Source organism: Salvelinus namaycush, chromosome 17 (genome assembly GCF_016432855.1).
Source record: "Salvelinus namaycush isolate Seneca chromosome 17, SaNama_1.0, whole genome shotgun sequence".
NCBI classification, from domain to species: domain Eukaryota; kingdom Metazoa; phylum Chordata; class Actinopteri; order Salmoniformes; family Salmonidae; genus Salvelinus; species Salvelinus namaycush.
The window spans coordinates 10227469-10249082 of record NC_052323.1 but is presented as its reverse complement, the minus strand read 5'-3'; the positions used below and the strand labels follow the sequence as shown (position 1 = coordinate 10249082).

General features: G+C 43.1%; 1 protein-coding gene across 1 annotated transcript; it reads right to left on the bottom strand.

The window, feature by feature from the left end:
• Positions 1-215: 215 nt before the first annotated feature.
• Positions 216-15074, bottom strand: LOC120062277 (WD40 repeat-containing protein SMU1). The gene is made up of 12 exons (XM_039012113.1): positions 14973-15074; positions 14345-14555; positions 14063-14215; positions 10942-11052; positions 10636-10764; positions 10278-10397; positions 10022-10138; positions 5056-5183; positions 4803-4929; positions 3013-3180; positions 2730-2882; positions 216-771 (listed from the first exon to the last, which is right to left on the bottom strand). Exons 1-12 carry the CDS (start codon positions 14996-14998, stop codon positions 673-675), a joined length of 1542 nt encoding a protein of 513 aa, XP_038868041.1. The 5' UTR covers positions 14999-15074; the 3' UTR covers positions 216-672.
• Positions 15075-21614: the final 6540 nt, after the last annotated feature.

Here is a 21614-nt window from a genome sequence, read left to right as displayed (position 1 = left end):
GCTGCTTGACAAAGAAAATACTTTCACTGTTCCTGGTCAAATATATTTTTAATTGGCCCAGACAAGAAATGGTACATGTAAAATGTAAATCCAGTCAACCACTGACACGTAATCAATACATAATAGCAATCCATGCGTTTCACATCTAGGAACACACGTCAACACACATGGAAAGGAATACCATCGCATTCGGGGTTTCAAAAATCAAAAAGGAGACAAATAACAGCCCTTTTTATTTCTTGCTGTGCAGTAAAACAAAGCAATGGCTGACCAGACTGACACACGAGGCAAAATATTGAACCAGACATTCCTGGGGGGAAAAAACGCGATTAAAAAATATATTTACATTAATCATTTTTTAAAATATATATAAAAAAGGTATTTCTAATGCCCATCCCTGCACTCCCAATACCCCAGTGTTTTCCCTAGCTAGACCTTGTGGCGCAGGAGCCCCGCAACAGCAACACGGACTGCCAATTGATGTCAATTGGGGCCAAAGCATTTTGGCCTGAACAACAGAGCTAGATGGGAGACATTACCCGGCCCGCCTAAAGCAATGGTAGGGAAAACACTGCACAGTCCCATGGGCAGAGCAGCTGGCATGCTGCTCTGCCCATGCTGCCAGCTGGCATGCCAATGGAAGGGGGCTTGTGGGGTTAAGCAGGGCTATGCTCAGGGTTTCCAGAGCTTGAGTAGGCCATCCTCGCTGTACGTGGAGATGAGGTTCTGGTGGGGGTGGTGGGCGATGCCAATCACATCCTTCTCATGGACCTAGGGTAGGGGAGACAAGATGTCATGATGAGTTTCTAATACAACCTTTAGACTATAGTCAATCCTGGCTCTTTTACATTATTCTAACTAGGGCGACAGGTAGCCTAGTGGTTAAAGCATTGGGCCAGTAAACGAAAGGTCGCTGGTTCGAATACCCGAGCGAAAAGGAGAAAAATCTGCCGATGTGCCCTTGAGCAAGGCACTCAACCCTAGTTTGCTTCAGGGGCGCCATACTACTATGGTTGACCCTGTAAAAACAACACATTTCACTCCACCTATCTGGTGTGACAGTACCAGTCAAGGGTTTTTCTTTATTTTTACTATTTTCTACATTGTAGAATAATACTGAAGACTTCAAAACTATGAAATAACAACATATGGAATCATGTAGTAACCAAAATTGCTACAAAAATCAAAATATATTTGAGATTCTTCAAAGTAGCCACCCTTTGCTATGACAGCTTTACGCACTCTTGGCATTCTCTCAATGAAATGAGTAGGTGTGTCCAAACTTTTGACAGGTACTGTATATTTTTTCCCAACAGAAGTGTTGAATTACGTGCACGGTCCCTGACCCTGTCGGACTAAATTACATCAACACACAAATTAGTTCAAGTAAATAGACAACTCTTATTTTTATAATTTGGGAAATTACAGTTTTAACCAGGCTTGAGGTAAATGTTAATGATTGCAATGCAATTTCCCCCACCTGCAAAATCAAAATGTGTTCATCTGTACAGTTTTTGGTTGTCTGGATATATAGCAGTAATACTCTCTCCGGAGCGTAAAAAACTACCATAGGCCTATTTCCTGTGGGATCATGGCGCTTGTTCTCTCTTTAAAAAACAATGTTTTGATAGGCCTACCATGAAGCCATGTTATCTATAATATTAAAAACAGTAGACCTGTAGGTTAGGGCTGGTCCTGCATGTCCGATGTGCATCCAAACTGGGAATGTAATTTCCACCTCTCCCGTGTGGGCGGACTAATCTACCAGCTCATGTTTGTTGCCTATGTTGAGGCCTAGTGCTCGTTTCTGAAAGGGTTAGTTTAACAGTTGGGGAAAATAGGGCAGTGGGTCTTGATCTGCCGCTGAAGATTTTACACAGGGATTTAGGGTGCTATATGCACAGCAGCTCAGTTGACAGTAGCCAACCTTGGATACCGTGGATTGGTGCATGTTGCATATTAAGGGTGCGTTCGTAAATTCACTCCGATTTCAGATCACTCTAGTCTGAGTGTACCAGAGCGTAGAATAACTTATGAATTTAAGAACACTCAACACCCGTTGAATATGGCCGGTGTCAATAAACGTTGGCAAAAAAGCGTCATTAAATTGCCAGCAGCACATTTAGTCAACAACGCTCTGGATAACATGAAAACAGCCTACCCAGCTCTGCTAGGGCGAGTAAAATGGTCAGAGTGAGGTGTTCTCTCATTTGTGTCTGGAAGTAGCTAGCAAGTTAGCTTAGGTGCTTGACTGCCGTTGTGAGGTCAGAACGCTCGGATCAACCCTACCCCTCGGCCTGAGCGTCCAGTGTGCGCTCTGAACGCTCCGAATTTACACAACGGACAATCTGACAAACCTCTGAATTTACAAAACGCCCAGATCGCACTCTGGCACTCCAGATTGAATTAATGAACACACCCTAATATAACTATTGTGATGCACAATTGCCATGGTAATTTGGAATTACTCATCGATGAGCATTATAGGCAATGTAGTCATTCTACAGATACATTTGCCTACAAATGCTTGCATCATTTCCATTGTGAGAGCATGGTAAATAAGCAAACAATAAAAAAACACAGCAGAATATTATGTGGCCAGTGGCATGTAAGAGGTCAACCTGCTTCTTTTGAGCCTGAAATGAAGACAATCGGTGCAATATTGTAGGAGATCCTCCCGCAGTTAAGGCATACTGTATTAAAATATAGATGATTTGGAATGGACATACTGTCAGGGTTCTCTCCAGCTTGCCGGTGACCGTGCTGAAGCAGTAGAGAACAAAGTCCTCTCCTACACAGTAGATCCACTCGCCACGGGGAGACAGCGTGCAGCAGACAAAGTCTCCTCCCTCCCTCTTACCAGAGCTAAAACTCCTCACAATCTGGAGGACAGGGGGAACAATGTCATACATGTCATGTCTCTCATTTTCAAATATTCAAAATGAATACTTCATACTCATTCAGTTATAAGTGGGTTTATGACGACCGCACAGGGTCCAGTTGAGTCCTGACCTGGCCCTGCATGTTCATGATGACTACGGTGTTGGAGCGGTTGCACACCACAAAGTGCTCTGGGTTCTTGGGCAGCAGGATGACGTTGTTGACTGTGATGTCGGTGCCGGCCGAGGTGCCCAGGGACTTGAAGGTGTTGGTGCATTCTGTGGTTTTCATGTTCCACACCTGGCAGAGATTCACAGACAAGGGTTAACAATCAAAAGCCGAGAACATTTATTATGCTATAAATGCAGGTATACTGGTCATACTATGAACTAGACAATCTGGTATAGGGTGTGGTCACTCCTTCAAATTAGTGGATTCAGCTATTTCAGCCACACCCGTTGCTGACAGGTGTATAAAATCGAGCACACAGCCATGCTATCTCCATAGACAAACATTAGCAGTAGATTGAAAGTCTCTGAGCTCTTCAGTAAGGCCAAAATGACACCGTCATAGGATGCCACCTTTCCAACAAGCCAGTTCGTCAAATTTCTGCCCCGGTCAACTGTAAGTGCTGTTATTGTGAAGTGGAAACGTCTAGGAGCAACAGCTCAGCCGCAAAGTGTTAGGCCACAAGTTCACAGAACGGGACCGCAGAGTGCTGAAGCGCATAAAAATTGTCTGTACTCGGTTGCAACACACTACCAAGTTCCAAACTGCCTCTCGAAGCAACGTCAGCACAAGAACTGTTCGTCGGGAGCTTCATGAAATGGGTTTCCATGGACGAGCAGCCGCACACAAGTCTAAGATCACCATGCGCAATGCCAAGTGCCGGCTGGAGTGGTGTAAAGCTCGCCGCCTTTGGACTCTGGAGCAGTGGAAACACGTTCTCTGGAGTGATGAAACACACTTCACCATCTGGTAGTCCGATGGACGAATCTGGGTTTGGCGGATGCCAGGAGAACGCTACCGGCCAGAAAGCATAGTGCCAACTGTAAAGTTTGGTGGAGGAGGAATAATGGTCTGGGGCTGTTCTTCATGGGGTCGGGCTAGGCCCCTTAGTTCCAATGAATGGCAATCTTAATGCTACAGCATTCAATGACATTCTAGGCAATTTTGTGCTTCCTACTTTGTAGCAACAGTTTGGGGAAGTCCTTTTCCTGTTTCAGCATGTCAATGCCCCCTTGCACAAAGCGAGGTCCATACAGAAATGGTTTGTCGAGATCGGTGTGGAAAAACTTGACTGGCCTGCACAGAGCCCTGACCTCAAACCCATCGAACACCTTTGGGATGATTTGGAACGTCGACTGCGAGCCAGGCCGAATCGCCCAACATCAGTGCCCCACCTCACTAATGCTCGTGGCTGAATGGAAGCAAGTCCCTGCAGCAATGTTCCAACATCTAGTGGAAAGCCTTCCCAGAAGAGTGGAGGCTGTTATAGCGGCAAAGGGGGGACCAACTCCATATTGGAGTTGCTCCATATGAGTTGCTCCATATCTAAAATATTAGATTCTACATCAAACAATACACTCACTGGTACAAAATCTTGTCCGCAATATTATCACTTAAGTTAAAGGAAAACACTTGTCGGTCTCATACATTTTGTTTCTGATTCATACAGGGGACTTGTAGTGAAGATGTGAATGCAATATACACTATGCATGGACACAGAGCATTACAGATTGGAGGGGTCAGAGTTCTTCCTAGTTGGCATATGGAGCAGCCCATGATTTTGGAATGAGATGTTCGACCAGCATGTAGGGTAGGTGGAGCCAAGTCAAAATATATGATGAAAATACCTTTTTTACTTGTACATTATGGGACTGTTGGCTTCTAGCAGCCTTTTGCAGCGTTGGGGTTCATACCTTTACAGTGCCGTCCGAGGAAGCGCTGATGATATGGTGTCCGTCAGGTGTGAATGTTGCTTCATTAACAAACGAAGAGTGTCCTCGGAACTCTTTCAGCGACTTGCCCGACTTCAGCCCGTGAACCCTGTGGAACGCAAAAACATAACGGTTATAGTTCATTGGTGACCACTGATCTACAGGTAGAAAAAAAAGGAGAAAGTTAGAAAAAAAGAAAGCACGAGAGAAAAATAGTTTCATTTCGGAAGGTTACCTAATTGTCTGGTCGAAGGAGGCACTGAGCAGCTGGCTGCTGTCCTTGCAGAAACTGAGGCAGGTGACACCTTTACTGTGGGCGCGCTCAAAGCGTCGCAAGCACTGGCCACTCTGGATCTTCCATACCTGTCAGAGGAGAGACGAGGTAGGGAAGATGGGTTGAGTGGATACTCACACTAATGCAAGAGTTTGAACATCAAAAGTTGAGGGAAAAGTGACACTCCTATAGATCTTTTTAAGGAAGCGTGGAAGTGAACCCTGGAACCCCTAAAAAACTTCCAGTTCGTTTGTAAACAGCCGTTCCATCACAACTGAACAGCTAAGCTAGCTAGCTTAGTCTAGTTGTTTTCTCAAGGTCAAATTAGCATTTCAACCATAGTATTCATGGATGGGATGGTCCTTACGATCAGGGACAAATCTATTTTGCAATTTAAAGATTTCCCAAAGAAGCATAACTGCGTTGCCTGCATGGATAGTAAAGTTAGCAGCAGGAGGTGGCGGTGCCAGGATGATGTGTAGCACACAGGTAATTGGCTAACGGCATCTATTTTAGCTAACGTCAGCTACATATAATAGCTACATATTAGGATAGACAGCCACCCCCCAAAAATGTATGACAAACGTTAGCTACCTAGCTAGCTAATAAACCGATTTCCAGAGAACTATGACGATACAAAAACACAATTGCAACAATATCAAATGTAATATCACTTGAGAATAACGAAGCAAGTCCTGGTCTAATTTAGATTTTTCCTAACTTCAGATACAGAGACCTGTGAAAGTTGTTAACCCGGTCTGCAGATGAAGGTCCCAAGTTCTGGAGAGACTGAAGGGTATATCTCCAATGGGTTATATATGATATTGGTTTACTGTTAGAATTGCTTGTAGGACTACAAAAATACTTTAAAGTAATATTACATAGATTTAGAACATGCATGGCCAACCTTGCTCCTAGAGCTCTAGCTACTGGGTGTGCAGGTTTCTGTTCCAGCCCAGCCATACTGCTTATTATGTGTACTAGACACAATTCAATCATCTCTTGTTTTGGAGTAAGATGGATGTCTAAACCCACTAATCATTTACATAGGCTTTCTTTCTTTGAAATAAAGTTTTGATTCTTTGAATTAAGTATTGTGCATTGTTTGGACATTGAACATTCCCTGTTTTATTTGGTTGTCACTCACTACGATTTTGTCTGATGATATTACACAGATTTGCAGCTGATGTCCTTGATCATTGGTGTGGGTGTAACAATCCCTGTATGGCTGACCAAGGATGCAACCACTGTCTACAGCAACACTTCATACACCCAAAGCAGCGTCCATTATCCTACCAAAACCATAATCTTGGTTGGGCTAGGATAACAGTACTTGAGGTGTCAGGGTGGGTGACATCACCACACGATGGCTACTAGGGCTTTGTCTCAATTTGTCTTTCCTTGATTACTCACATTCTATCGCAACTGTATTGGAGGAGAAGGTACAAAGTCCCTCCCCCTCTGAATTTCTTCTCCAACGGGTTTTCAGAAAGTGATGAGAGGAATCGAGGAAGGATGAATTGAGAAAGCACCCGTCACCCCTTCTGCAATTTTGCTTCATTCTGCTATACTCACTCTCCTCCAGTGGTTGGTACGCTAGCTTCAAGTGTCATTTGATTAAGGTTTGCATCACGGGATGGAACTCACACATTAAATGGATACTGTGCTGCCCATGTAAAAGTGACCCTTCACTGTGGTCCAGGGTATTTGTCTTGCCCCCACTATCTGTGCTCTAACCTTTTGGTTCCATAGTTTACAGTGGATGTGAGATTATTTTTGGAAAGATGCCTGATGCAGACATATGATAGGATTAGTTTCGGCTTCGTGGGCATGTCCAATGAACTTGTACATGTGGCTTGCCATTTCTATACTGAAACAGGATTAGCAAATCATCACACATTGATGTTCTCTCTATTTTATATATTTACTATTAGGAATATTAAAAAGCATTCACGTCTGAGATAACTTGTGTGGGAATCATTTGCTAATAACTTGAAAAGAAAAGGCTGATAATGGCAAGAGCAGTGTATGGGTTCTTTTTCATTAGACAATGAGGCTAACCATGTTGAAGGATACCAGGTTTGACTTCTACAGCTAGTGTACATGCCGTCATGAAATGGATTAGTGCAAACCCTACCCTTGTAATGAAGGTAGGCCTTCAGGATGACATGCACAGGAGCGAGACATTATTAGCAAATATCACCATCATGAAGGTGTTCAGAAAGGAAAGAAAGGTTCAATTACAAAATATATTTGTTTGCTTCATGTTATGTATGATCCTGGTGTAATCATATGCAGTTCAACATTATAACCATAAGGTGTCAGCTTTAGCATTTGTATATTGAACAAAAATATAAAACGCAACATGTACTGACTGTAGTGTTTGTCCCATGTTTCATGAGCTAAAATAAGACACCAGAAATGTACCATATGCACAAATTTGTTTATATCCCTATTAGTGAGCATTTCACCTTTGCCAAGATAATCCATCAACCTGACAGGTGTGGCATATCAAGAAGTTGATTAAACAGCATTATCATTACACAGGTGCACCTTGCGCTGGGGACAATAAAAGGCCACTAAAATGTGAAGTTTTGTCACAAAACAATGCCATAGATGCCTCAAGTTGAGAGAGTGTGCAATTCGCATGCTGAACGCAGGAATGTCCACCAGAGCTGTTGCCAGATAATTTTATGTTAATTTCTCTACCATATGCCGCCTCCAACGTTGTTTTAGAGAATTTGGCAGCACGTCTAACCTGCCTCAAGCGCAGACCACGTGTAACCACGCCAGCCCAGGACCATCCGGCTTCTTCACCTGTGGGATCGTCTGAGACCAGCCACCCGGACACCTGATGAAACCGTAGGTTTGCACAACCGAAGAAATCAGGGAAGCTCATCTTCGTGCTCGTCGTCCTCACCACGGTCTTGACCAGACTGCAGTTCGGCGTTGTACCCGACCTCAGTGGGCAAACGCTCCCCTTCCAATGGCCACTGGAGAAGTGTGCACTTCAAGGATGAATCCCGGGTTCAACTGTACCGGGCAGATAGCATCGTGTGGGCGAGCGGTTTGCTGATGTCAACGTTGTGAACACTGCCCCATGGTAGAGGTGGGGTTATGGCAGGGCTTGACAATAAAGCTTGTCCGCTTACCCAGGGTAAGTAGATCATACATTAAATTGTCCCCCAAAAATCTCCTCAAAATCACAATATCAAACAATTAGGCTACTCCGATCAGAATTGTATCAAAGCGTCCTTCACTGCTCACTTTTGGTCAGCAATGAAAATCCTGGAAAAGTCATGGTGTGTGCATCACCTGCATGTTTGCCAGTGGGCAGTTGCCAGAAGAGAGAGCGAGACACATTGTGCAGCAGGTAAAATAATGATATACTCTACAACAGACTAACTAGATAGCCAATTCAATACATAGTGTAGTTTGGATGGTTAACTCGCTAGTCAACTATTTAGCTATTAGCATGTATTAATTTCATTGTCATGTCTGATGTACTAAAATAACTTTCCACCGGCACTCGTGTAGGCTATACCGCAAAAGTCCAACCCGCTGTTGATACTGGTGTGCAGTTGATGAAACCAATGTTTCAAGGCTAACAGCAAAGTCCACTATTGTGGCTAATCCTTATTGTGGCTAGCTTCACATACATGGGTCCAACCACCATTAATCAAATAAGAACTGTCTTATAAATTAGGGTTATTTTAGATGACACCTAGGTATATAGTTAGCTAGCTAACTATAGCTACTGAAACAGATTGTCGTTTTTCTATTTTTTAAGGAAGAACTACCTAGTTTGCATCCATGAGCTAGCTAGCTTTTTTTATGACCAGTACTGTAGGTGCGCGAGACAACTTTACCAGCATCATAGCATATTTATCGATGTATCGTTATGACATATGAAATACGACTGGTAGTGTAATCAATGTGTAATAACTACGTCAAAAATGTATTAACGCGTAAAATTATTATTTCACATGCAGTCATATTCAGGTCCTGATTGGTTAAATAGTGTTTGAGACGTCAAATAGTGTTGTTTGAGACGTCAAATAGTGTTATTTGACGTGTATATTTTTTGACATGCAAAGACCCAAACGGCGTTCCATAGAAATCCTGTTTGAGAATGAAACCACTGAACAAATTAACAATGAAACAGCACAGCAAGTATGTGAAAAAAATAGGTTTGATGCCAACAAAATAACTTTTTGGTCAGTGGTGTGTGTAACCTTTATTTAACTAGGCAATTCAGTTAAGAACAAATTCTTATTTACAATGATGGCCCGGGACGACTGGGCCAATTGTGAGCCGCCCTATCCCAATCCCACAGCCTGGATTCGAACCAGGGACTGTAGTGATGCCCCTTGCACTGAGATGCAGTGCCTTAGACCACTCCGTCCGTGTGTGTGTGTTAACTATTTAACTGTACTAAAACGGCCACAAAAATATAATATTGGTTATCGATATAGTTTTTTTTGGCAAGGAAAACATTGGATATTGGTATCGGCCAAAAATGTCATATCGGTGCATCACTACTTCAAAGTAAATAAGCCATACTTTTATAACTGCTTAATACTAACCATCAACCACTTCGATCATGCATTTTCAGTCTCCGTGTCTGCTCTTCACAGACCGGACAAGTTTAAGCAGGCGCGCAATGGATTATGGTTATTGTAGTTAATTACCACATTTTCAGCACTAAACTATGTAGAATATTGGTCTGTTGGAAACTACATCTCACTACTACATTGCAGTTCAGGAGTGATTTTGATTTAGCGCTACAGAAACCGTACATCGAACTCACAGAAAAAAACTGAACTAAATGGAATTCAAATAATTGAACTGACATCGGTCAATTAGATGTTTAAAGACGGAAAAATAACCAACATTGCAGTTAATCGTTTAGCACTATAGTACATACCTTTATTTTGCCGTCCTGGGCCCCTGTGGCCAGCATCTCTGTGTCCCTGCTGAAGCACATACATAGCACTGCATCGTCCATCATCATGAAGTTATCCTGCGCCTGGTACTTCAGATCCTATCAAACAAACATTTGATTAGGTCATTTTACAAAATGCTAGCAAGGGTATTTTCAAAACTCCATGAATTGAAATCCAGTGATATTTCCCAAATTGCCACAAATCCGAGTATCATTTGGTGTTGGAAGGCACACGTACCTTTCTGATTTTGCCCGTGGTGAAGTTCCAGACCTCGATGAAACCATCAACTGATCCCGTGACCAAGTACTGACCATCAGGAGAAAAGCGGGAACACTCCACGTGGGACTTCTGCCCAAACTAGTAAGAATAAGAATAACACTGCATTATTATAACACCCAAATAGCACTCCTTGTTCTTGTTGTCATGCATTAAGTGTTTTTATGCATCATTTGATTCAATTATGCTTTGCATAACCAAGCCAGTTCCATTGAGATACAGGAATCTCTGTTGTAAGAAAGACATGGCCAAGAAGCAGCATCAAAACCACCCTCACTAATAATATACACTGACAGTACCACATCTGGGCATACAGTACCTTTATGTGTCTGGTGAGCTGTGTGGGGAAGCGCTCCTCCTCCACGTCCTTCACGGCTGCCTTGCCCCTGAACAGGTCAATGGTCATACCTGGGGGCAGGAGACCCTGGTGCTGCTGCCATTTTAGGGACTGAGCGAGATGGTGGTTAAAAGATGGCGGTTAAAATACTAAAATCGGTGGTCTCAAAATGTGAGACATCAAGCTGCTGCAACAGACTATTAGCCTGGTCGTAGCTCACACTGTGTGTGCTGAACTAACGTGAAAAGACCCTATGGGTGCCCAGAGGTATAGGAACATGTCACCCACCTGTCCCAGCAGGGCCATGAGACGGGAGGGGGGCACCACGCTGACCTCCCCGGCCAGGGCCTGGGCGATGGCCACGCGCCTCTTTTCCTTACTGCTTCCGTCTGGGTAGGCCTGGGAGGACACAGAGGGAGGAGAGCATACAGACACTGAGCAATGACAAACCAGACTGCAGGAACTCGTAAGATACCATAACAAAAACAGACCCAGGCCCGGTTTCCCGATAGCGACGGAACTTAGGCTTACGAGTGTTTTAGCGATGCACCCTTCTTTCAAACGGCCGAAGATGTAACGTGTTTCCCCCAAAAAGCACGCAGAGAAAATGTTCGCTAAGGCATCTGTCGATACCGATAGGATTGAAAGAAAGGCAGCGCTGCTCTCGGATCAGATTTCTTCATTCAAAATCGTGTTATATTTATTCCACAATACTGCCGACGGATCAGCTCCTAGAGAGATATCACCTATGGCTGAAAATGTTTAGGCGGCTTATTCTAATGCTTAACCAATAGGCAAATAATGCATTAAATCAAGATTTGGCACATTATTGCACACGTTGTTACGCATTATTAAATATATTAAGGCAAAAATGACTGTAGCCTGCAATTAGCAAAATATAACTAAATGTAATGAACATGAAAATGATTTCAATATGATTGAAATATATAGGCCTATTATAGCCTAAACTCTATTCATCTTTTAATACAGTCATCTATTTTCATTTAATTAATATTTTTTATCCATTGCTTGTTTGTAACAATTGCAAAAACATTAACAACTTTTTATTTGTAGTCGACTTTGTTCTGAAGTTATCGGAGGTCACAGAGACAGATAAACATCTTGATTGTGTGTTTAGGGGAGATCTTCTGTATATAAAGTGACATGGAAGGGCAAAAAAGCATTTAACCACGCACTTAGCTGTTCTACGAGTGGTCTGAGAGGCAGCCTGTAAATAACCGTTTTCAAGTGCAACTTTAGTAACAATGGTTTTGGGACACAACGATGCTCCTACATAGCGGCGACCCGTCATTCGGGGCAGGTGAGGCAGAGCACCACCTGTTTTGAGCACCACACTTAGGTATAAGTGAGTAAGGCAGCTCCAAAATGCAGGTATTTCAGCCTAGCTCAGTGCTTTCTGTGGTGGGGCTAGCCAGCAGAAAATACAGAGCTGCTCAGTTTTCTGTCGTGATTGACTCAGTTCTCTGTCACTCATGGGACAGTACGTCATCCCCAATTCTAAGGTTAGAGCTCGAAAATTTTAACCCCTTGGGTTCTGCCATAGAGTTATATTTGAAGTGTCCACCCAAGAAAGCTCAAGGTCATTGGCCACAGATATAATGTGATTTGATGTCATTCTCTCTACAGTAGCTTTGATTGGACTGATCACGTCAACATCTTACTTTCAACTTTTTAGCTAGCAGTCATCATCAAGTCGACAATCTACTGGCAAATCCTTTTTAATCCGTGTCATATTAAGAGAAATAATGGAGAAATTATAGATAAAACGTATCGATGCTCATCGGCCATTGGACATAAACATTACACAACAAGTTAGAAATCTCAAACTCAACAATAAGTTGTTTGGAAGTAATCAGTGGCTAACTGCAAGCGTTGCAAAGAAACCACTAACGTTAGCCTGCTATTCAATGGAGGGGCTGTTTTTCCCCCCAAGTTCCCACCATAAATCCAGAGAATGCCAGACTTTGATGACAAAGTTTGCAAACAAAGGACCGCTGCGCCACCTTCACAAGGTGAGTCCAAAAATGTATTGTATGCTGCTGCATAAACTATGTCATTTGCAAGGGAGATATGTATACTGTAGCTAAGAAAGTAATACTAAGTGTATCTAAGACACTGCATCTCAGTGCAGCAAGAGGCGTCACTGCAGTACCTGGTTCGAATCCAGGCTGCATCACATCCGGCCGTGATTGGGAGTCCTATAGGGCGGCACACAATTGGCCCAGCGTCGTCCGGGTTTGGCCGTCATTGTAAATAAGAATTTGTTCTTAACTGACTTGCCTAGTTAAATAAAAAAGTTGTGTAGTAAGCTGTTAGTAGCCCATGTGCCCCACCCTAATAATTTGGTCTATTTTCACCAACTCGGTATTGTAAACACATCGTTCGTGGCCTGGCGTGTGCTTGTTTGGCTACTTTTTGTGTACAGCTTTGACAGTGCTACTGATAGTAGTTGTGGTGCTTGGCTTGCACGTGCAAATTCAGCACACACAACATTCTATAACATAATTGTGTTATTTGACGTGTCAAATTAAAAGCTTATTTAAGGCGTCAAATAGTGTTAAATTACGTGTATCTTTTTTGACACGCAAATACCCAAACGGCGTTCAATGTGCCTCACCCTAATAATTTGGTCTATTTTCACCTACTGTTCTAACTTTGTGGTGCACATAAAGCCTATAACCTGTTTTAGAAAAATGTAATCATTGAATATTGTAAGAGCTTTCATTGTCTGTTTATATGCCCCATTTATTTATCGTACGGTTCTGACGTGTACACTGTAAGAACGGCCCATGTTCTGAATTCTGTCGCTGTACATTTCAAAAAGTGCTGAACAAATAGTTAGTGACTACGTCCGTCGTCGCTTGCTCATTAATGTCTTAATCGAAATGACGGATTGCCTCTTATCCGCTTGTCGTCGCCTTATGCTATAGTTTGTACATCTCAATTTGCAGTAGAAACCACATTTGTTTAAGCAAGTCTGCCATATCAGATATGTTTTTATGTGTAGTGGCTTTGCTGGCATGCATCCCACTTATTTTTTTTTGCCCAACCAAGATTTAGATGCTAAAATCGCCACTGCTCCTACAACGGTTCTAACAATGAACTTAGCCTTAAGATGCTTTTAGGAATCCAGACTCAGGGTCATTTGAGTGACAATGCAAGAAATAGATACAAATGGCAAAGTCAAAACTCTATAAGACATTTCTTAAATGCTTTATTTCAGGGGAACACAAGTGAAGTTAAGGTGATTTTTTGGAGTTCAATAAAAGGATGTCCAGGCATGCAACTGATGCACAGATAACCAGACTCATGACAGAACCTGGAAAACAGTGCATACGGAGTTATATCTCCTCTGTGCAGGGTGTAATGTTGGGAGATGTCAACTCACCTCTCTGGGGTCAAAGTAGGAGCGAGCCAGCAGGTTCTCCAGGTGAATGTACCTCTCTGGTTGGGTCTGCTTCAGCATGATCATGGGGTCTGTTTGCCTTAGCAAAGACCTGGCTGCGCCCAACTCTCTCAACTCAATGAGCTCCAACACCACCTGGGGGGAACAAACACATATATTAACTCTCCATCTTACAGAAAACATATTGACATAGCAGTAGATTACTAGATGGTAAATACAGTTATGGTACATACAAATTCAAAATGCAACACACCAACTTCTTACCTGTTCATACAAGTCTATCAAAGTCTTGTCAGGGAGCTTGAGTGACTGGATAGCTTGCAGCACAGTGTCCCAATGGCCACTGTTGATGTCTGCCACGAAACTCTCGATACTGTCCACAGTGTTCAAAGACACGGTGGTCTCTTCCTGAAGGGTGGTCAGTGTTCGGTGCAGATTGTTCTCTTTCAAGTACTGCATTATCAGACGAATCACGCTGCAAAATCAAGGTAGACGCCATCAAGGTACGTCATGTTTTGATGCAAGAGAAGCTCGGTCTATCTTGTTCGCTTGCAAACTAGCTAACGTTAGCTAGCTGGGCTGATTAACGATGTAGCTAGCTAGCCTATCAGAACAGCTAAGTTAGCGAGTACATACTATACGGCTGCAAGACTGTCATAACATAAGCTAAAAGACCACTAGTGGTTACAAAAACACACAACACTTGCTAATGAAACATAGCTAGGTATCTAGTAGGCTGGTTAGCAAAGTGATGTTAGCTTAGCAAGCTGGGGATGGCTACAAGCTGCTTGCAGGCCTCAACTGAGTTTAGACCTGCCACGTGAACCATAATAAAGAAACAAATCAAACAACCATTTACAGTTGTGCAAATATGAATATCTAGAATACTTACTCTGCTGATTCCACCTCCAAAGACATAATTAAATCACCAAAAATAGGTAGTTGTGAGGAGAGAACACAGAGCAGATGCAATGAACGAAGTCGTAGAAGTGGGCGGAGTTTCCACTAGACGAGAAATATGTTATAATAAAAGACAAAAACGTCCACAAGATGCAACATGCGCACAGCATTCGGGATAGTAGCTAAAAGCCCGCTCAAGGTCTTATTCGGGATAAACAGTTTACATGAATACCATGAATAAACATAATTGTCCTAATTTAAATTAATATGGGTTAAATGGAATAGTAATTGAAATATGGACACTTGATTGTAGGCCTATAACCTCTCACATGTCGAGTAATATAATTTGAACTCCTGCAGGATTATGCATTTCTTGCAGTCAAATGATTAAAAAAAAAACAATTTATTGGTCACATACACGTATTTAGCAGATGTTATCAAGGGTGTAGCGAAATGCTTGTGCTTCCAGTTCCTACATTGCAGCAATATCTACAGCAATATCTAACAAGTAATATCTAACAATTTCACAACAAATACCTAATAGTATTGAGTATCAGCAAAATAAATTATTACGGAAATTATTATAGTGGATGAACTGCACAGGTAGCCTGCTTTTTTAAGTGATTGGTTTGACAATCAGACAAAAACACTATAAACAACACCCATGATAAACGAAACTGAGTCTGCTCAGACCGTGAAAAACAACAGTAAACTGGATAAGATGTTTACATGCCACAGTATCCCGTCTAAAATCAGCATATCCCAGGTATCTTTGGCTCCCTTTACTTAAAAGAGCCGTTAATTTGGCTCCCATTCAGTACTTAGAAAAGTACCTAAAACCATAAAAAAGATTTCAATCTCTAATTTAAAGCCTAAAACGTTGCCTACCATTATGTCAGAACTTGAAATGTGATTTCAAATACATTTTTACCTGACCAAATTATTAGATGGCCTGCAAAAAAACGGAAAGAAATATATGCACTGAAAAAATTTGGGTTGACCAGAATTTGTATCTATATTGTTCCTTACCATCTTCAGAGAATGTTTTTATAATTTATCTGCAGATAATTGTTGTCTGGAGCTCAAAAAGCAATAGTAACAGTATGCAAATCAGGAAGCAAAATGAATGGCTCTTTCACAGATCATTCAATCAGTCAAATGTATTTATAAAGCCCTTTTTACATCAGCAGATGTCACGAAGTGCTTATACAGAAACCCAGCCTAAACCCCCAAAGAGCAAGCAATGCAGATGTAAATGCATGGTGGCTAGTAAAAACTCCTTAGAAAGGCAGGAACATAGGAAGAAACCTAAAGAGGAACCAGGCTCTGAGGGTTGGCCAGTCCTCTTCTGGCTGTGCCGGGTGGAGATTATAAGAGTATATTAAAGTCAGATCGTTAAAGTCAGATCGTTCTTCAAGATGTTCAAACGTTCATGGTTGACCAGCAGGGTCAAATAATAATCACAGTGGTTGTAGAGGTTGCAATAGGTCAGCACCTCAGGAGTAAATTTCAGTTGGCTTTTCATAGACAAGCATTCAGAGGTTGCATTCAGGTGCAGTAGAGAGAGAAAAATAGAGAAAGGGAGAGAGGGAGGGGGAGAGAGAGGGTCGAAAACAGCAGGTCTGGGACAAGGTAGCACATCCGGTGCACAGGTCAGGGTTCCATAGCCACAGGCAAAACAGCAGAAACTGGATCAGCAGCACGACCAGGTGGACTGGAGATGGGGACAGCCAGGAGTCGTCAGGCCAGGTAGTCCTGAGGCCATAGTCCTAGGGCTCAGGTCTCCGAGGAGGGGAGAAAGAGAGATGGGAGAATTAGAGGGAACATACTTACGTTCACATAGCACCCCAGATATGACAGGAGAATTACACCAGATAGGACAGACTGATGTGATTTCGTTCCCGATTCGTTCGTTCCCTTCAAAAAGAGCTGCTTTTACTTTTTTGTCTAAATTTGGCTGCAGGCAGTTAAATAACTGAATAGTAGTGATGGGAAGCCAAGGCTTTCTGAAGGCTTCGGAGCTTTCACCAAATTGTGCCGGAAAACGGTTCATTAGGCCTACTCTGAGCTTCATTATCGGTTCACAATGCACATTAGTGACATCTGTTGGTCAGCAATAAATAGGAAATCACATTTTATTGGTCACATACACATGGTTAGCAGATGTTATTGCGAGTGTAGCGAAATGCTTGTGCTTCTAGTTCCAACAGTGCAGCAATATCTAACAAGTAATATCTAACAATTCCACAACAAATACCAAATACACACAAATCTAAGTAAGGAATGGAATAAGAATATATAAATATAAATATATGGATGAGCATAGGCTAAGATGCAATAGATAGTATAGAATACAGTATATACATATGAGATGAGTAATGCAAGATATGTAGACATTATTAAAGTGGCATTATTAAAGTGACTAGTGTTCCGTTTATTAAAGTGGCCAATGATTTCAAGTCTGTATGTAGGCAGCAGCCTATCTGTGGTAGTGATGTCTGTTTAACAGTCTGATGGCCTTGAGATAGAAGTTGTTTTTCAGTCTCTCGGTCCCAGCTTTGATGCACCTGTACAGACCTCGCCTTCTGGATGGTAGCGGGGTGAACAGGCAGTGGCTTGGGTGGTTGTTATCCTTGATGATCTTTTTGGCCTTCCTGTGACATCGGGTGCATAGGTGTCCTGGAGGGCAGGTACCTTGCCCCGATGCGTTGTGCAGACCGCACCACCCTCTGGAGAGCCCTGCGGTTGCCGTACCAGGCGGTGATACAGCCTGACAGGATGCTATCAATTGTGCATCTGTAAATGTTTGTGAGGGTTTTAGGTGACAAGCCAAATTTCTTCAGCCACCTGAGAATGAAGAGGCGCTGCTGCGCCGTCTTCACCACACTGTCTGTGTGGGTGGACCATTTCGGTTTGTCAGTGATATGTACGCCGAGGAACTTCAAACTTTCCACCTTCTCCACTGCTGTCCCGTTGATGTGGATAGGGGGGTGCTCCCTCTGCTGTTTCCTGAAGTCTACGATCATCTCCCTTGTTTTGTTGACGTTGAGTGAGAGGTTATTTTCCTGACACCACACTCCGAAAGCCCTCACCTCCTTCCTGTAGGCTGTCTCGTCGTTGTTGGTAATCAAGCCTATTACTGTTGTGTGTCGTCTGCAAACTTGATGATTGAGTTTGAGGCGTGCATGGCCACACAGTCATGGGTGAACAGGGAGTACAGGAGGGGGCTGAGCACGCACACTTGTGGGGCCCCAGTGTTGAGGATCAGCGAAGTGGAGATGTTGTTTCCTTACATTCATCACCTGGGTGCAGCCCGTCAGGAAGTCCAGGACCCAATTATACAGGGCGGGGTTGAGACCCAGGGCCTCAAGCTTAATGATGAGCTTGGAGGGTACTATGGTGTTGAATTCTGAGCTATAGTCAGAGAGGTATTCCTCTTGTCCAGATGGGATAGGGCAGTGTGCAGTATGATGGCGATTGCATCGGCTATGGACCTATTGAAGTGGGTCTAGGGTGACAGGTAAGGTGGAGGTGATATGATCCTTGACTAGTCTCTCAAAGCACTTCATGACAGAAGTGAGTGCTACAGTGCGATAGTCAATTAGTTCAGTTACCTTTGCATTCTTGGGTACAGGAACAATGGTGGCCATCTTGAAGCATGTGGAGACAGCAAACTGGGATAGGGAGAGATTGAATATGTCCGTAAACACACCAGTCAGCTGGTCTGCGCATGCTCTGAGGATGCGCCTAGGGATGCCGTCTGGGCCAGCAGCCTTGCGAGGGTTAACACGTTTAAATGTCTCACTCACATTGGCCACGGAGAAGGAGAGCCCACAGTCCTTGGTAGCGGGCCACGTTGGTGGTACTGTATTATCCTCAAAGCAAGCAAAGAAGGTGTTTAGTACGTCTGGAAGCGAGACGTCAGTGTCCGCGACGTGGCTGGTTTTCCTGTTGTAGTACGTGATTGTCTGTAGACCCTGGAACCTACATCTCGTGTCTGAGCCGCTGAATTGCGACTCCACTTTGTCTCTATACTGACATTTTGCTTGTTTGATTGCCTTGCGGAGGGAATGATTACCCTGTTTGTATTCTGCCATATTCCCAGTCACCTTGCCATGGTTAAATGGGATGGTACGCGCTTTCAGTTTTGCGCGAATGCTGCCATCTATCCACGGTTTCTGGTTAGGTTAGGTTTTAATAGTCACAGTGGGTACAACATCTCCTTAACACTTCCTTATAAACTCACTCACCGAATCTGCGTATACGTCAATACTATTCTCTGAGGCTACCCGGAACATATCCCAGTCCGCATGATCAAAACCATCTTGAAGCGTGGATTCCGATTGGTCAGACTAGCGTTGAATAGTCCTTAGCACGGGTACTTCCTGTTTGAGTTTCTGCCTATAGGAAGGGAAGAGCAAAATGGAGTTGTGGTCAGATTTGCCGAAAGGAGGGTGGGGGAGGACCTTGTATGCAACTCAGAAGTTAGAGTAACAATGGTCCAGTGTTTTTCCAGCACGAGTGCTGCAGTCGATATACTGATAGAATTTAGGTAGCCTTTTCCTCAAATTTGCTTTGTTAAAATCCCCAGCTACAATAAATGCAGCCTCAGGATATATGGTTTCCAGTTTGCATAAAGTCCAGTGAAGTTCCTTGAGGGCCGTCGTGGTATCGGCTTGAGGGGGGATATAAGCGGCTGTGACATTAACCGAAGAGAATTCTCTTGGGAGATAATACAGTCTGCATTTTATTGTGAGGAATTCTAGGTCAGGTGAACAAAAGGACTTGAGTTCCTGTTTGTTGTTACAATTACACCATGAGTCGTTAATCATGAAACATACACCCCTGCCCTTCTTCTTCCCGGAGAGATGTTTATTCCTGCCGGCGCAATGCACTGAGAATCCAGGTGGCTGTATCGACTCTGACAGCATATCCCGAGAAAGCCATGTTTCCATGAAACATAGTATGTTACAATCCCTGATGTCTCTCTGGAAAGCAACTCGTGCCCTGATTTCATCAACTTTGTTATCTAGGGACTGGACATTAGCGAGTAATATACTGTGGGTGGTGGGTGGTGTGCGCGCCTCCAAAGTCTGACTAAAAGACCGCTCCAACTCCCTCTCCTCCGGCGGCGTTGTTTTGGATCAGTTTAAATGCACCCTGGGTGGTGCGGACAAAGGATCTGCTTTTGGAAAGTCGTATTCCTGGTCGTAGTGCTGGTAAGTTGACGCAGTTTTGACATCCAATAGGGCTTCCTGGCTGTATGTAATAACACTTAAGATTTTCTGGGCTAACAATGTAAGAAATAATGCATAAAAAAAAAATACTGCAAAGTTTCCTAAGGACTAGAAGCGTGGCAGCCCTCTCTGTCGGCGCATCGTTTTGATTGTCAGAAGTTTTTTTCCTACTGTTTTCATCAAAATTATGTGGCGCAGCGGTAAGGGGAGGCGTTAGTAGCCTACTGTCAGTTGGAATGCCAGGTTTGCATCTTACATCATGCTTCCCCTTTTTTTGCATTTAACTATAAAAAAAACTGTGAATCTATGGCGTTTAGGATGCTTAAGACAGAAACTTATACTATACAAAATAAACAAATTATTTGACCAACAATGTGCAGAAAGTGTGGTTTCACATAAAACATTTTTCCAAATAATTGTTCTTCTCCAAGATTCGACCCGATACCCTTACATTGCTGAGTGTTCCATAGTGTCATACTTTACCTGCTAAGTTACCGGTCAAATAAAACCAGGCCTACATGTAAAAAATCCTAACTGGATTTGTAAGTACTTTATCCAGTAGAGGTCGGTGTTTGGATGCAGCTTGGAATCGAAGTTGGCACCAGAACAAATGCACATTTGTGGCCTGCTGGAGGTCATTTTGCAGGGCTCTGGCAGTGCTCCTCCTTGCACAAAGGCGGAGGTAGCGGTCCTGCTGCTGGGTTGTTGCCCTCCTACGGCCTCCTCCACGTCTCCTGATGTACTGGCCTGTCTCCTGGTAGCGCCTCCATGCTCTGGACACTACGCTGACAGACACAGCAAACCTTCTTGCCACAGCTCGCATTGATGTGCCATCCTGGATGAGCTGCACTACCTGAGCCACTTGTGTGGGTTGTAGACTCCGTCTCATGCTACCACTAGAGTGAAAGCACCGCCAGCATTCAAAAGTGACCAAAACATCAGCCAGGAAGCATAGGAACTGAGAAGTGGTCTGTGGTCACCACCTGCAGAACCACTCCTTTATTGGGGGTGTCTTGCTAATTGACTATAATTTCCACCATTTGTCTATTCCATTTGCACAACAGCATGTGACATTTATTGTCAATCAGTGTTGCTTCCTAAGTGGACAGTTTGATTTCACAGAAGTGTGATTGACTTGGAGTTACATTGTGTTGTTTAAGTGTTCCCTTTATTTTTTTTGAGCAGTGTATATGAGTCCATGCAACTTATTATGTGACTTGTTAAGAACAGTTTTACTCCTGAACTTATTTAGGCTTGCCAAAAAGAACGGGTTGAATATTTATTGACTCAAGACATTTCAGCTGCTCATTTTTTATTGATTTGTTAAAATGTCTACAAACATAATTCCACTTTTACATAATGGGGTAAGCCAGTTACACAAAATCCCAATTGAATCC

Bases quoted from the DNA above. Each gene is read 5' to 3' on its own strand.
- LOC120062277 (XM_039012113.1), bottom strand. From the start codon at position 14,998: ATGTCTTTGGAGGTGGAATCAGCAGA. The intron at 10,765-10,941 runs GTGGGTGACATG...CATCTCGCTCAG, and splicing joins TCATGGCCCTGCTGGGACAG to TCCCTAAAATGGCAGCAGCA. The intron at 10,139-10,277 runs GTACGTGTGCCT...TTTGTTTGATAG, and splicing joins CCACGGGCAAAATCAGAAAG to GATCTGAAGTACCAGGCGCA.